The 17,215-nt window shown below is 44.0% G+C and overlaps 1 protein-coding gene across 2 annotated transcripts; it reads left to right on the top strand.

The window, feature by feature from the left end:
* Positions 1-54: 54 nt before the first annotated feature.
* LOC109876887 (alpha/beta hydrolase domain-containing protein 17B) lies at positions 55-16,215 on the top strand. 2 transcript variants are annotated; one of them, XM_020469240.2, is made up of 4 exons: positions 55-469; positions 4,752-5,230; positions 13,630-13,809; positions 15,213-16,215. In XM_020469240.2, the coding sequence occupies exons 2-4, from the start codon at positions 4,764-4,766 to the stop codon at positions 15,436-15,438; spliced, it is 873 nt and encodes a 290-aa protein (XP_020324829.1). In that variant the 5' UTR covers positions 55-469; positions 4,752-4,763; the 3' UTR covers positions 15,439-16,215. The 2 variants fall into 2 exon arrangements, with proteins under 2 accessions (XP_020324829.1, XP_020324835.1); XM_020469246.2 differs by having other exon boundaries at positions 4,755-5,230.
* Positions 16,216-17,215: the final 1,000 nt, after the last annotated feature.

The raw sequence follows: 17,215 nt of genomic DNA on the forward strand, positions 1-17,215 counted from the left end.
AAATAGTCGTTTCTAATTGGCTTTCTTATAAGCCAATCCAATCATACTGGCGTCACTACGGTTTCGATGTTTTTTTTGTTCCGTTTTCCGTACAGAAGACAGTCAGCAAGCAACAGTGGTTTAGCTACAAGTATTGAACCTGTGACTGAAGTCAACATTATATAAGATATTTGGTTTACATGTGTCTTGTGGAAGCATTTAAGTTAATATCCGGACCACATGGACAAGACTGAGTGTCAAATATTTGGAGCTTGGTTTGGGTAGACAGTAGTCGTGTGTAAACGTCAAGAAGATTCATAGCTACCCTGCTAACCAGAGTGGACGAAGGGAAGATAAGCTAAGGCATTTTCGAGTCAACCTGCCTGGTTAACGTTAACTACTTGTACGTGTTATCTGTCTACGGCAGTTAGCTAGCTAAGTTACTCGCCAGAATCATCGAAATACTAACTACAATCCGCAACATTACCAGGTATGTGTGTGATCCTCTTCGGGTAGCCTAGCTAGCTACTAGCAAAAATGTTCTATCGACTATTAGCTCATTAATAACGTCAATTATTGGCTGTTAGGAAGTACTTCTCTTTCGTTTAAGGGTGTGGCGTAAACATATTTGATATAATGCATCTCAATCACTTCGCGTGAAGAAGGGGGAAGGAGTTCCCACAAGTCGTTTGGCGATCCGTTACTTTACTCAGAGCAACGATTACATCCGTAACACAACGACGTGTTTGCTGTACCTTTGCCGACCACTGTTTACATTTCAGTCATCATAGGCTGGTAAAGATGGCCCTACGATTTATTTTCTTTAACGTTAATATATAATCGTTACGAATCATTTCTGGTAAGCACCCCCAACTAGGAAGATTAATCAGGCGGTATATACCAATTAATTTTGTATTACAGCCTGATTAATCAGACTATTTGACAGGCGTTGATAAATCTCCAGTACCACCGTAAACTAACGTTGTAGCTAAATGTATCAGGATGTCTATAACCAGGCCTTTTGGATAGTCTCTAAAACAAACCCTAGCTGATGTGTAACGTTATGGGGTCCCCTAGAATCGGAATTGCTTTTATAGATGTGTTGGCTGACTAGTCATGAAAAAGATTTGTGCGCTTCCATGGGGTAGAACTTTGCCTGTTCTGATTCTGGATGGCCAGATTGCTTGCAAGAAAGACAAGTGAGTGCTAGGGGTGGTGCTGTGGGATAATTTAAAATACCCCCCTAGGAGAGAAAGTCAGTTTTGTCAGTGTGGAGAGCCTCCTTGACACAGAGAAGAGCAGTTTCGGTTGAGTCAACAGTCTTGAAGCCTGACTGGTTAGGGTCAAGAAGATCGTTCTGAGAGAGATAGCAAGAGAGGTTTGTCAGAGACGGCATGCGTTTTTGGAAATAAAATAAAGATGTGATACCGGTCTGTAGTTTTTGACATCAGAGGGGTGGAGTGTTGGTTTCTGGAGGAGTGCCTCGGGCTATTTTGAAGTAAGAGGGGGCATAGTCATTGGTCAGCGATGGGGAATGGGAGAACGTCTCCAGACATGGTCTGGAAGAGTGGATGAGGTCAAGCTGGCAGGTTGTCGGGCGGCCGGACGTCACTAGTCGCGGGGGGAGAAAGAGTTCAAGGCGTAAGGTAGTTCTGTGTGAGCAGGACCAGTGGACTCAATAGGCTGAGTGAATGAGGAGTGGCTTTCGCCAACCTTCTTTTCAAAGTAGTTGACAAAGTTGTCTGCAAAGGGATTAGGGAGGGGATGGAGGATTAAGAAAGGAGGAGAAGGTGGAAAATAGTTTTCTAGGGTTCGAGGCAAAAGCTTGGCATTTAGAGTGATAGAAAGTGGCTTTAGCAGCAGTTACAGAGGAAGAGAAGGTTCCTCCATTTTCTCTCAGCTCCTTGCAGCCCTGTTCTGTAAGCTTGCAATGAGTCAATCAGCCACGGAGCAGGAGTGGCGGGGACAGTGCAAGTCATAGGATGAGGATAGTAGGGTCGAAAAGGTGAAATCGGGGAACAGGGGGGAGAAGGATTTAGCAGAAGAGAGAGATGGTAGGATAGAAGAGGAGAGTGGGAGCAAAGATTGTGGTGGCGCATGACAACCTGAGTGGCTAGGAAGGAGATAGAAAAGGAAACAATTTAGTGATCTGAGACCTGAAGGGGGGTTGCCGTGACGTTAGTAGCCGAACAGAATCTAGTAGAGATGAGGTTAAGCGTATTGCCTGCTTTGAGTGGGAAGGGACTGGGAATGGGTGAGGTCAAAAGAGGCAAGGAGGAGAAATAAAAAGATGAAAAGAAATGAGTCGAAGGCAGACGTCAGGAGGTTGAAGTCGCCCAGTACGAAGAGCGGTAAGCCATTGTCAGGAAATGAGCTCAAGCTCGTTAAGGAACTCTCTCTAAGGGCACACAGTGGGTGATAGATGACAACAATGTTAAGCTTGAGTGGAGAAAATAGAAAATCTCAGCTTAGGAGGAATGAGCAGCCCTGTGCCACCACCGCAATGACCAGATGCACGCGGACTATGAGAGAGAACTAGCCAGATGAAGCGAGAGCAGCTGGAGTAGCAGTATTCTCTAGGGTGTTCCATGTCTCCATCAGGACCAAAAAGTCTAGGGACTGAAGGGCAGCATAGGCTAAGATGAACTCTGCGTTCTTGACCACAGATAGGCAGTTCCAAACGCTGCCGGAGACAAGGAATTCCACATGGGTATTGCGCGCAGGGTACACTAAATTAGAAGGGTTGCAGCCAAGGGGTGGGGAGCATCTGTAAAGCCTACAGGGAGAGGAGCAAACTGGGATAGAAAACACACACATAGTTGCCAAAGCTACAATGGAGCAAAATGGGATCTGAAAGTAACTAGGTAAGATATTCAAGTGAGGGAGTGGTGTGGAGCCTTCCTCTCTTTCTCCTATAACTCAGCAGAACTGTCTTCGTTTCGGCGACGGTCTTAGTTTTGACGACGAGACAGCCTCTGTCACTGATTACCTAAACCACAACAGTCACAAATTGCCCTGCCCCTTTAATTAGAGGTCAACCGATTATGATTTTTCAACACCGATACCGATTACTGGAGGCCAACAAAAAGCCACTACCGATTAATCGGCCTTTATTAATAAAAATAAAAGTTTTTGTAATAATGACAATTACAACAATATTGAATGAACACTTATTTTAAATTAATATAATACGTCAATAAAACGTCTTCATACAGTTCGCAACGAGCCAGGCGGCCCAAACTGCTGCATATACCCTGACTCTGTTGCAAGAGAACACCTAGTTAAAAGAAATTCATGTTAGCAGGCAATATTAACTAAATATGCAGGTTTAAAAATATATGCTTGTGTATTGATTTTAAGAAAGGCATTAATGTTTATGGTTAGGTACACATTGGAGCAACAACAGTCCTTTTTCGCGAATGCGCACCGCAACGATTATATGCAACGCAGGACACGCTAGATAAACTATTAATATCATCAACCATGTGTAGTTAACTAGTGATTTATGATTGATTGATTGTTTTTTATAAGATAAGTTTAATGCTAGCTAGCATCTTACCATGGCTTCTTACTGCATTCGCGTAACAGGCAGGCTCCTCGTGGAGTGCAATGAGAGGCAGGTGGTTAGAGCGTGGGACTAGTTAACTGTAAGGTTGCAAGATTGAATCCCTGAGCTGACAAGGTAAAAATCTGTCGTTCTGCCCCTGAACAAGGCAGTTAACACACCGTTCCTAGGCCGTCATTGAAAATAAGAATGTGTTCTTAATTAACTGACTTGCCTAGTTAAATAAAGGTGTTAAAAAAAAACACAAAAAACGGCCAAAATCGGTGTCCAAAAATACAGATTTCCGATTGTTATGGAAACTTGAAATCGGCCCTAATTAATCGGTCGCCCTTTACCCATAATCCTATTTGATGTGTCAACGATCAACAGACAGTTCTGTGCATTAGTTCACACACCAAGTAGGCTACTGGGAAGACAGGCAGCACTTCAAGTAGATGGCCCTAGCTAGCAAAAATATAGTACTAGACAACAACAGATGAAGTCAAAAAATTATACTTATCACTCCTGGAGAAAGCAGAAGTCCTCTAGCTATAGAATGAAGCATTCTATAGCAATGGACCGAATTTAGGATTGACACTTTGAGGCAGACAGAATAAATGTTTATCAGTGCTATAGCTGTCGAATGATCTCAGGGCCAAGGGAGGCCATGCATGCAGAAGGGAATCGATAGTGTATGTAAAAAACCAGCTCTGTGTTAAGGGCAGGCCTAAGAGGAGTTCATGTGCATTTCCCACTTGCCCATATGTCTAAACACAGTAATGATATTTTCTAGCTTTTTCTCTCGCTCGATTCCCGAAGCACTAACACATTTTTAGCCTCAATGTGTTTAGATAAGACTATATCTGATAAGGAGTTTCTGTTTAAGCTGAGGTGAAGTCTGGTTATAGGCTTTAACGTATGTGGCTCAGTCTGTTGGTCTGTTTGTGGGAGGCATGCATCAGTGGTCGAGACTGCCGTGAGTCGCAGCTGTGTGTCGGTGTGTGTCTGAGCATATTTTTCAAAATGGCTGTCAATAACTGCGGGGGCTGGAAATGAGACAATTAACCTAACCACACGTACAGACCGCACACACATACCTTAAACCCTCTTTCATTTGTCCTCAGTCTTGGTGAGATCAAGCTAATGTAGGCTATTGAATGTGCCATGTCAATAATACCCTATTAGTAATAGTGAATGGTAATGTCTCCTCTCATTCCCCTTCCCCCAGTAGTGTTTGAGGATGAACCACCTGTCCCTGAGTGAGCTGTGCTGCCTGTTCTGCTGCCCTCCATGCCCCAGCAAGATCACCTCCAAGCTGGCCTTCCTGCCCCCGGAGCCCACCTACACCCTCATGTGTGATGAGAGCGGGAGCCGCTGGACCCTGCACCTGTCTGAGCGCGCAGACTGGCAATACTCAGCGCGTGAGAAGGACGCCATCGAGTGCTTCATGACGCGCACTTCACGCGGCAACCGCATCGCGTGCATGTTTGTGCGCTGCTCACCCAACGCCCGCTTCACACTCCTCTTCTCACACGGCAACGCGGTGGACCTGGGCCAGATGAGCAGCTTCTACATCGGCCTGGGCTCACGCATCAACTGCAACGTCTTCTCCTACGACTACTCGGGCTACGGGGCCAGCTCTGGGAAACCCTCCGAGAAGAACTTGTACGCTGATGTGGACGCCGCCTGGCATGCACTCAGGACACGGTGAGTAAGGGGACGAGGGAGGAGGGCAGATGTGATAGTGGAGGAGTGAGATTGCAAGTAAGTGGCTGTTTGTGACGTTGATGTGTCCTACCAAGAGTTGCTGACTATCGTTCCACCCAAGCTCGCACCATGACTTAAACATCCTTGGTTGGAAAGCGAAGTGGAGAAAGCATTTATTTTTCGTTACATTAAATGATGTTTGAAAATGTGTAGGCTAGGGGCTTTCTCCTCAACCTTCTACCCGGCCGCCCCCAAGGCAATGGTTTTCTGTTCATCAGATCCTCTCCCCACCCCTCTGGCCATCCCATCCATCCATCTATCAATGAATCGATCCCCACATAACCTCTAGTTCTCCAACACTCCTCTCTCTCCCTCTGATCTCGCTTCTCTCCTCCATTTGTCCTCTATGACTTCCCCCTCTCCTGTTTTATTTTCTCTTGCTAGCTTTTACTGGCAGCTCTGCTCTAGGTCCCAGGTGGGGTTCCAGACACACATAGACAGACACACATAGACAGACACACATAGACAGACACACATAGACAGACACACATAGACAGACACACATAGACAGACACACACAGACAGACACACACAGACACACACAGACAGACACACACAGACAGACACACACAGACACACACAGACAGACACACACAGACAGACAGACACACACAGACAGACAGACAGACAGACACACAACAGACAGACAGACAGACAGACAGACAGACAGACAGACAGACAGACACACACAGACAGACAGGCAGAGCAAGTGAGTTTCCCTCTATGGATTCTACCCTTCCCCTCTGTCCTGTCCTTCATTCTCAGCTGAGTCTTTTATGTGTGTGTCCGAGCGTATGTGAGATGTTTAGGCTACGTATTGTTTATGCACAGTTTTGGGGATAAAAGTGAATCCAGACTTATTTCCTGCATCATGACAACAAATCAAAGGGACAAACAAATGAGTCAGAGAAAGGATGGAACATTCAAATACACAAACAGGAAGAGGATAACTAAATTGCCCACTGTGATGACATTGACTAGAATAAGTGTTTCTCCATACAGTAGGCCCCTTTGCCCCCATGGGACAGGTCTGAGAGTAAAGTTAAACAGGAAACCATTTCCATACAGGGACTAGCCGACATACAGACAGACATACTGTAGCTGGGGCTGAGAAACATGTATGCCTGCTACCATCTGTGTGGTTCTCCTGCAAATCTCATATCCATTTGACTGTAGCCATTCTCTTCTGTTGCTGATCTCCCCCCTACACATATTACCTGTGTGTGTGTTGTACCATTTTCCTCGTCTTAGCCTACTTGTTCCTTCTGCACACACACACACAAGAAACAACCACAGTCCTGTGGAAACACACACACACTGTCACCCGTGACTGTTTCAGAAAATCAGATTTAAAATGTAATTTCGTCAAAGCACAACAGAATCAGGCTTGATCTAATTATCCCACGATAGAGGATGCATGTTGTGGGATGGGGGTGGGGTTAGAGAGAAATGGGGGTGGGGTTAGAGAGAGATGGGGTGGGGTTAGAGAGAGATGGGGTGGGGTTAGAGAGAGATGGGGTGGGGTTAGAGAGAGATGGGGTGGGGTTAGAGAGAGATGGGGTGGGGTTAGAGAGAGATGGGGTGGGGTTAGAGAGAGATGGGGTGGGGTTAGAGAGAGATGGGGTGGGGTTAGAGAGAGATGGGGTGGGGTTAGAGAGAGATGGGGTGGGGTTAGAGAGAGATGGGGTGGGGTTAGAGAGATGGGGGTGGGGTTAGAGAGATGGGTGGGGGTGGGTTTAGAGAGGGGTGGGGGTGGGTTTAGAGATGGGGTTAGAGGGGTGGGGGTGGGGTTAGAGGGAGATGGGATGGACGTGGGGTTAGAGGTGTGGGATGGGAGGGTTGGGGTTAGAGAGAGATGTTAATGTTTTTTATCCAACTATTCCATCTTCAGATGATTTCATTGGATTGTGAATTACACAATAATTTTATTGCTATGGTAGACAATAGTTTTTGTATCTTGGACACACTGACCTGATTTCTCTCCTCCTCTCTTCATCCCTTTGTCCTCTATGACCTCCCCCTCTTCCCTGCTTTGGAAATCTGATTCATATGCTGCACACTGATTTCTGTTTGAAGCAGCTACTGTCTCTGTTACCAATGAATGGATATTGGGCGACAATTCCATTGACTGATTTTCAACACAGGGTGAAAGAGGTCATCTCAAACTTCTCTAGACACCATTCTCATGATGTGTCATTGTCACAATGTAAGAAATCAACATTTGAAGCATATTTCTTGGACAATTGTTTTTTTGGATGACAGTGTATGAGAACTAAGTTTTAGATATAAGTTTTGTTCCCCAAAAATTGGAATCTGCATTGGACCCAAAAAAGGCATATTGGGTTGTGCTCTGGCTTTGTGTGTGTGTGTGTGTGTGTCCTCTATTTAAAAATGAATACAAAATATGGTTTTTTTCTCATGGCCCAACATATAGGCTAGATACCTGTTAAACAACTGAGGAAGGTGTCAACTTAATATCACATACACAAGTAAATGCCTTTCTTTCAAACCCAACAATGCAATAATCAACAACAATATAATACTAGAAAAACAGGAGAAATATGAAGCCCCCAACAACTTACTATTGGAATGGGAATATGATTGCATAGTGGTTCCATAATGTGATGTGGCTAATTCAGTCGGCCTAAATGACATACAGGAACTAGCCTTAGATATTGAAATGATCACGGACTCTCAGTTCTTGCATCCATAGATTAATTTTATGCAGGCTACACTTTTTGAGAATAGTTACATTTCTACAAGCACCATCCCTCCGCTTTTAACCCAGTGGCGGAACTGCTTTAGACTGAAAAACAAATGAAGGATTGTTATTAACTGTGGCTTTGGGTGGGTTGTCTGGGTTTGCATGGCTGCACTACCATTAGCTATTAGAGGTGTTTTGTGTGCAAATTTTCTGCTCACATTTAATTGTGCAGTGTAGCTACATAGATGGGGATAAAATATTCAGGAGGCCAATATTGAACTCAACATCACAATGTGGCTTATGGCTTCAGACCGTAATGTAACAGTGATCGGCAGAGCTTTCTCTCTGGCAGAGTGTTAAACTGCCCGTCAGTGAGGAGTAGAGTCCCTGCCTGTTTCCATGCATGAAGGCTACAGCAGTTTGGATGTCTGTGGGACAGACTTTGCATTGCAAATTCCATAACAAATCTCCAAGTACGAAGAATGAAGCAACATGAACAGTTATAGTACTGCCGTCCCATCTACCAGCGTCGGCTCACATTGGTTAGAACCAGAGGGGAGAACCGTGAGACAGCACAACATGGGTGGTGGGGTTTGTAGTCCATGTTGATTGACAATAGACTAATTTACACTATCAGGTGAGATGAGGCTGTGCTACTTTTAATTTGGCCCAAGGCTTAGTATAGCCCAGCTCTGTGCCCGATTCGGGTGCTTCCAACCCTGCACGTTTTCAACTGGCCAGGGCTTGGTGTCTCCAACGTCACATACTATTCCACCCAAAATCTATGCCAGGTTCTGCCCCACTTTGTCACCCATCCACTGGTAATCCAAAGATCCATGTCATTTCTGTCCCATAATTGCCAAACTGACTGACACCCTCAAGATAGAAGCTGACCCTAATGGCAGATCCAAGATCATCCCACCCTTCCCAGAAGTATTATATGTAACCATAAAGAGGGCAAAAAGACACCTCAGATCAGCGCAATGGCAAACTTCTACCTCCACCTTGCTGCTTCTTAGCCATGCCACTGCCAGACCCAATTCTCAACGCAGCATGTGCTCCTATTCTCCATTCTACAGGGAGCCCTGGCCTCCTTTATTTAACACTCAAATGGTTCATCTTGGTGCTGTGTTTCACTGCCCGTGTTTGACTTGAATTCCAGAGACGTGTCTCTCCATGGGGTGGCGCACAATTGGCCCAGCTTCGTCCGAGTTAGGGGAGGTTTTGGCCGGCAGGGATGTCCTTGTCCCATCGCGCTGTAGCGACTGCTGCGGCGGGCCGGACACATGCACGCTGCACGGTCGCCAGGTGTACGGTGTTTCCTCAGACACATTGGTGCGGCTGGCTTCCGGGTTAAGCTGGCATTGTGTCAAGAAGCAGTGCGGCTTGGTTGGATTGTGTTTCGGAGGGCACACGGCTCTCGACCTTCGACTCTACGGGAGTTGCAGCGATGAGACAAGACTGTGACTACCGATTGGATATGACAAAATTGGGGGGGAAAGTAAAAAATATATATATATACATATATATAAGAGTGGGGAAACCCATACATCGTTTCTGACACACAGCTTTTTTTCCGCACAAGCCAAACACATCTCATATAGACTATGACCTGTAGTCAGCCACAGGTAAAACAGTCACAGGTAAAACATGACTGTTTTACCTGTGGCTGACTACAGGTCATAGTCTATATGAGATGTGTTTGGCTTGTGCGGAAAAAAAGCTGTGGGCCTACTGACTTTGAACGTGAATTATTTATCATATCTAAAAGCTCTCTCTCAATGTCTCCCCTTTAGCATCCTGCCGCTGTCTGTTTTATGTGAGTGTGTTTCTCTTGCAAGTTAAATGAGGGCTGGAGATGAGGCTGTGGCGGTCATGAAATGTTGTCAGCTGGTTATTGTCATGCAAAAGTCTGCCTGTATCATGGTAATTTACACTTAATTATCATAAAGATGTTTAGCATCTCCAGGCCTGCATGCATACAAGCCATTGATGTGCGCCTTTGGAACGTCTACATTTTAAAAAGTCTAATATACACAATCATAATAAACCCGTGATTTATTTTAGCTAGCTCATACATAGGCCTATGCTGATGCGTAAGCTCTAATATGCATATGGTGTTTTGAATTAGTCATCACCTTAGAAAGCGCTGTCCATTTTAGTTGTTAGGCTTTGAAACAACATGTTTTTCACTCAGTTTCAACCTGTTGTTGAACTTGTTCCTCAAATTGACCAATCACTTTGAGGTGAGTTTTAAAAGCAAGATACTGTTTTAATGATGTGTTTGAGTTTAGGTTGCATTTGCGTTGATGTCAGAGAGGAAAATGTGTTGTGTTTGCACACGCTCGTGTTCCTATGTTCTGGTGCAGGGGGAGGTCCTGTCTTACCTGCGTGTTCAGGTGACTCAATCATGAGTCAGCAGGTGTGTCCCACACCGTCAGCAGACACACTTTATTGGTACATACAGTACTGTACAAAAGTTTTAGGCAGGTGTGAAAAAATGCCCTAAAGTAAGAATGCTTTCAAAAATAGACATGTTAATAAATTATATTTATCAATTAACGAAATGCAAATTTGGTGTGACCACCCTTTGCCTTCAAAACATCATCAATTCTTGTAGGTACACTTGCACAAAGTCAGGGATTTTGTTGGCACATAATCAGGTGTATGATTAAACAATTATGCCAAACAGGTGCTAATGGTAATCAATTCAATATGTAGGTTGAAATGCGATCATTAACTGAAACAGAGAAACAGGGGGAATAAAACTGGGTGAGCAACAGCCAAACTCTGCTAACCAGGTGAGGTTGCTGAAGTCCTACACCATGGCAAGACTGAGCACAGCAACAAGACACAAGGTAGTTATACTGCATCAGTAAGGTCTCGCCCAGACAGACATGTCAAGGCAGACAGGGGTTTCCAGATGTCCAAGCTCTTTTTGAAGAAGCACAAAGAAACGGGCAACGTTGAGGACCGTAGACTCAGTGGTCGGCCAAGGAAACTTACTGCAGCAGAGGAAAGACACATCATGCTTACTCCCTTCGCAATCAAAAGATGTCCAGCAGTGCCATCAACTCAGAATTGGCAGAAAACAGTGGGACCCTTGTACACTCATCTACTTTCCGGAGAAGTCTGGTAAGAAGCGGCCTTTATGAAAGACTTGCGGCCAAAAAGCCATACCTTCGACATGGAAAGCGACTCAACTATGCACGAAAACACAGGAACTGGGTTGCAGAAAAATGGCAGCAGGTGCTTTGGACTGATGAGTCAAAATGTGAAAGATTTGGCTGTAGCAGAAGGCAGTTTGTTCTCTGAAGGGCTGGAGAACGGTACACGAATGAGGGTCTGCACCCAACAGTGAAGCATGGTGGAGGTTCCTTATAAGTTTGGGGCTGCATTTCTGAAAATGGAGTTGGGGATTTGGTGAGAATGATTGGTCTCCTCAATGCTGAGAAGTACAGGCAGATACTTATCCATCATACAATACCATCAAGGATGCATCTGATTGGCCCCATATTTATTCTGCAGCGTGACAACGACCCCAAACATCATTGAGTCTATCTGGGATTATATGAAGAGAGAGTAGCACCTGAGGCTACCTAAATCCACAGGAGAACTGTGGTTAGTTCTCCAAGATGTTTGGGCCACCATACCTGCCGACTTCCTTCAAACTGTGGTTAGTTCTCCAAGATGTTTGGGCCACCCTACCTGCCGACTTCCTTCAAACTGTGGTTAGTTCTCCAAGATGTTTGGGCCACCCTACCTGCCGACTTCCTTCAAACTGTGTGCAAGTGTACCTAGAAGAATTTATGTTGTTTTGAAGGCAAGGGGTGATCACACCAAATATTGTTTTGATGTATGTTTTTCTGTTCAATCACTTTGCATTTTGTTAATTGATAAATAAACTATTAACATGTATATTTTAGAAAGCATTCTTGCTTTACAGCATTTTTACACACACACACACACACACACACACACACACACACAGAGAGAGCACACTATTTGTGGAACTAAAAGGGTTGGGTTTTGTCAGTGGGAACCTGCTGTGAGGGATGTCCACTCAAATAGAATAGTGCTGTTCCATTTTCTTTTCACTTGGATCTGTTCCAGCAGTAAATCCTTCCAAGTCTAATATTGACGTGTAGCCTAGTAACAGATGTCCAATGAGGTTTCAGACAGATACTCACTGCAGCCTCTGCCCCAGGAAGTGAAAACAACAAACTTCCTGATCAATCATATTATTGATTGGAGACAAAATAAAGGTCCCGTCAGCAAACACACACACACACACACACACACACACACACACACAGTAGTGCCCATGGCAACCAACACAGTAAGTAGTTTGTAATGTAATTTGGTATAGTATGGTTCGTATTGAGTGTAACTCGATTTTCAGTTCCGATTGACATGACTGAGGGCAGGAGAGAGAGCAGTGATTAACGTGCTATTAACGTATGTAGCAGCAGGTCCTCTTCAGTTGAAAATATGACCCAGTATAGAACACGAGACACAATTATCTTATAGCCTAGCTGCTTCCCCCTTGTTGACCTCTACTGTCAGTGGTTCTGGTCTTCCCCTATTTCTTCCCTTTCATTTGCTCTTGCTCTCTCCCTCGCTCTCTCTGCGTTATAGATTGGATTGGTCTCGGGGAATAAATTGATGATTGGGTAGTGGAGAGCTTATATAACCATGGAGCGTGCTCAGTGAGGTAAAGTGAGTTCATGCTGAAATTGACCCTAAGTTTGCCTGGATGCACACACAGACACACACACACACACACACACACACACACACACACACACACACACACACACACACACAGTCACTTACATTCACCTGATCCACTAGTGTTACAGTCCCTGGCTGTACTTTATATCATATGTTTTACATGAACTGTTATAAACATTACACACTGTGGTTTGACATGTTAGGTTTTGGCCAACCTGCTATAGCCTGGCTCGCCTGTTTGAGGTAATGCTGCTGCTCAGAACAGTTGCCGGCAAAGAAGAGGCTGAATTTAAAATTCCTCACCCACATTTGAGGATTCTAGTTCTTAATATAGTCTAGTTCCTATGGGCCCTGTGCGCCTACTTAGTCCACTCTGTCATCAGAAGGTTTTGACCTCTTGGGACCTCCTGTGAACCTCCACGCATCATATGTCTGTGCTGTCACTCTCCAACCAGTTGGATGACCTACCCTTGTGTCAGTGTTCTACAGGCTGGGCTAGGTAGAACTGGTGATGTTTGTGTGATCAGTCCTGCAGCGGTTTATAGCTGGGAAAGTCAGCTGACTGACTGTGTTGGTCACATTCTCCATAATCAGCTGTGGAATGCCTTTCTCTCCCTCTCTTTTTCTATCGGTATCTCCTGCTTGTCCCACCACACCCCTCGTTGACACGTCAATGCTCCCACACCGACTGATCCTAGACATAAGCTCCCTCCTGACTACTGGACTTCTGACCTGAGTGGGGTGACGGAATCTTGTTAATAGCGACTGACTGACAAACTGTCATCATCCTTCTCTTGGTCTACATCATCATCGACATCCTACCTTGTCATCGTCCTTACTCATAGTATCAGGAAATTGATGCTGTGTTGCTGATGATAATGTTCTGTGTCTCTGCCCCCAGGTATGGTATTAGGCCAGAGACTGTGATCGTGTATGGTCAGAGTATCGGTACGGTCCCTTCCGTGGACCTGGCGGCACGCTACGAGAGCGCTGCGGTCGTCCTGCACTCCCCCCTCACCTCTGGCATGAGAGTGGCCTTCCCAGACACCAAGAAAACCTACTGCTTTGACGCCTTCCCCAAGTGAGTGACACACACACAGATCATAAAGCAGTCATGTTTGAGTCACTCTTAACTCAAATGATCCATCTGGTGGTCCTTGGTTGCTGCCAGGTTATGGAGAATCGTAGGACTGTGACTGTCATGGAATTTTGGTCAGCCAAATGACCATGGTCACCATTATAACCGTTCAAATAACCTTTGGCAAAGTGCGTATTTAAAAAAGAAAGACATTTTCTCATCTCCTCCACTCCTGACTGCATGTGCTGCCATAGAAATAGGATGAATAGAACAGGTGTCCCCGTTCAAGTCAATGATGGCATAATGGGTGGACTGGTGGCCATTGCAAGTGTACCCATAGAGCAAAGCAGGAAATAAAAGCAGGAAGTATACTCCTCAATGTGTGCTGTGATTAGTTGATTCAACTCAATTGGCATTGCACAAAATACATTCCATTGCATGACCCACATCAGATAACCTCTATGGGATCGGTGTGTCGTCCCCCTCCCCCCCCCCCCCCCCCCATGGGATGGTTGAGCTAACGTAGGCTAATGTGATTAGCATAAGGTTGTAAGTAACAAGAACATTTCACAGGACATCTGCTATGTGCAGAAAGATTAACAAGAATTTAAGCTAACTGCACTGTCCAATTTTCAGTAGCTATTACAGTGAAAGAATACTGTGCTATTGTTTGAGGAGAGTGCACAGTTATGAATTTGAAATTGTATTAATAAACCAATTGGGCACATTTGGGCAATTTTGATACAACATTTTGAACAGAAATACAATGGTTTATTGAATCAGACTAAATGTTTGCACACACACTTATGCCATCTAGTGACCAAAATCTAAATTGCGCCTAACCTGGAATAGTACATTATGGCCTTTCTCTTGCATTTCAAAGATGATGCATTATATTTTACCAGATCTAATGTGTTATATTCTCCTACATTAATTTCACATATCCCCAAACTTCAAAGTGTTTCCTTTCAATTGGTATCAAGAATATGCTTATCCTTGCCAGGCCCTGAGCTACAGGCAGTTAGATTTGGATATGGGGGGGGGGGGGGGTCGGATTCTCAAGAGGTTTTAAAATAATTTGAATGAACATTCTACCTTACCATGGAAATTATTGCATCACAATACTAGGCAGCCATTAATTGTATTTTTTTAGATGGTTATTTTATTTTCATAACCGTTGGCTATACAGTAATTGTGCCAGCCGTAGAGAATTGCACTGTTGACAAGTCTAAAAGGGTAAACTGCCTGCCGTTGAAATTACTACATTGAGTTATTTTAAATCCTATTCCTGTCATCTGTTTATCATTGCTCGGAAATTATACTTGCCTAACAGTTCCCTTCCTCTTTCCTCTGTTCTTTCCCTCGTGTGTGTGGTGCGTCTGCCCATCTAAACTCGCCTCCCAAAGTATTGACAAGATCTCCAAGGTGACTTCTCCAGTGCTGGTAATTCACGGGACAGAGGATGAGGTGATCGACTTTTCCCACGGCCTGGCGCTGTACGAGCGCTGCCAGAGGCCCGTGGAGCCCTTGTGGGTGGAGGGCGCCGGCCACAACGATGTGGAGCTCTACGGACAGTACCTGGAGCGCTTGAAACAGTTTGTGGCCCATGAGCTCGTCAACTTGTCAACTTGACTTCACCCCTCAATCACACACCTGCTGCAACTGTGAACTTCTGAAATACCCACCCTTTTGTTTTTTATTTTGTTTTATAATTTGGAATTGCACTGTGTGTGTGTGTGTGTGTGTGTGTGTGTGTGTGTGTGTGTTGGGGGAGTCGGACGGACGATGGACAGATATGTGCTCAAGAGGATTGTGTGTTTTGTGCATAGAAGAGCAGTGGATTTTGTGTGTGTGTGTGTCACACATTTTCTGCCTTTCAGAAGAATGCGGTCCTGGTCCATTGTAAGGATTTTTGAGCATATCTGAGAGGTTTGTGTGGAACAGCCATGTTGGATGGAAGACTGGACCTCAACCCAGTCCATCTTGACTAAGGAGCCAAGTCTGATTCAATGTAGTCAATGTGGATATTTTGTTATTGTGTATTTGTTTCTATTTTAAGTATATAAAGTTTGCATGTATCACGTGACTGAGAACTGTACGAGACAAGTCTGACATTTACGATGGCAGTGCCAGTGTTGCCAAAAGTTCAGCGTATTGAAGAAAATGGCATGCAACTATATTGTATGTACAACACCCTAGAAATATCTCCAAAGTTGTATAAGCTGTACAAAGTTTTTTGTTATTGTTATTACTATGTTGTTTTTCATGTATTCTTTCAGTAAGCTACTACGACTCCATCGTAGTATGAAGAACAATGTTTTTTCAGACCAGTGACATGCTGGATAGTTCCAGTTAAAGATGTATAATGTACATGTAACATTAATAATAAAGCTTATTTACCAATTCAGAGGAATAGTATTTCTAGATATTTCTTTTGTATACAAACTGCCTGTACACCTGGTAGCTCTTAAACAAGCTACGTCATAAAGAGTCGTGCCACTGATGCCGTAAGAAAGCATTGAAAAACAGTATAAGTCATTAATGATTGATTGGGAAGTGTTTTGATGACAGTTTTACCGAGGACACAACTGAACGATTTCTTCTTTTTGCACACTTTTTGCTTTTGTCTTAACTCATATGATAGCCTGGTATTTTGGAGCCTTTGTTTTCTTTGAGAAACACTTAATGCTGAACAATGTGAAACATTTACCAGTCACATACTTTATTGTATTAGTAGGGCACTGACTAAGCCTATAGAAGCAGATGTTAAGTGCTACTGCATGCTATAATAGGCTATAGTTTTCTTACTTTTAGCTGGGTAAATGCTGTCTAGCTTAAGCCCATGGGTGCTACTGAAAACCTCCAGGTCTGATGAACTGAAATATTTTGATTGGGTGTTGTTACTAGAGTAATCAAAGATTGTTAGGATTGGTTGTTAGTACTAATACTTCCATCCATTTTGACTTTATAGATAATGTTTGTACTGGACATTGTATTTCTTTCACTAGCCTCTGTAATATGTACATGTAAGTTCTTAGTACTTTAAGTGTTCATATGAGAATTAGGCATCCATCTGTGGTGAGACCATTCTGAATTATTCCGATGACTGTTGAACTCAATCTGGTCACCTAGACCAATGTCATTTATTATTTTCTAAGAAGATTCATTACTGAAGGAAATTATATAATATGTTCTTGATAATAGTTATAATAAAATGGATATAGACAATAAAAACAAAACAAAAAATATGCCTGCTCTTTTTTGCTGGTGAACTGAATGGGTAGATGGCAGGTTTCAAGTTTATTGTCCCAGGGGACACTTTGTTTTTCAGCATAGGAGCATAAATAACAACATTGAACATACATAGCCCACCTAAAATTTAGCCCAAACAACTACCTCTTTCCCAACT

The sequence above is a fragment of the Oncorhynchus kisutch genome, linkage group LG3 (assembly GCF_002021735.2).
Source record: "Oncorhynchus kisutch isolate 150728-3 linkage group LG3, Okis_V2, whole genome shotgun sequence".
NCBI lineage: Eukaryota > Metazoa > Chordata > Actinopteri > Salmoniformes > Salmonidae > Oncorhynchus > Oncorhynchus kisutch.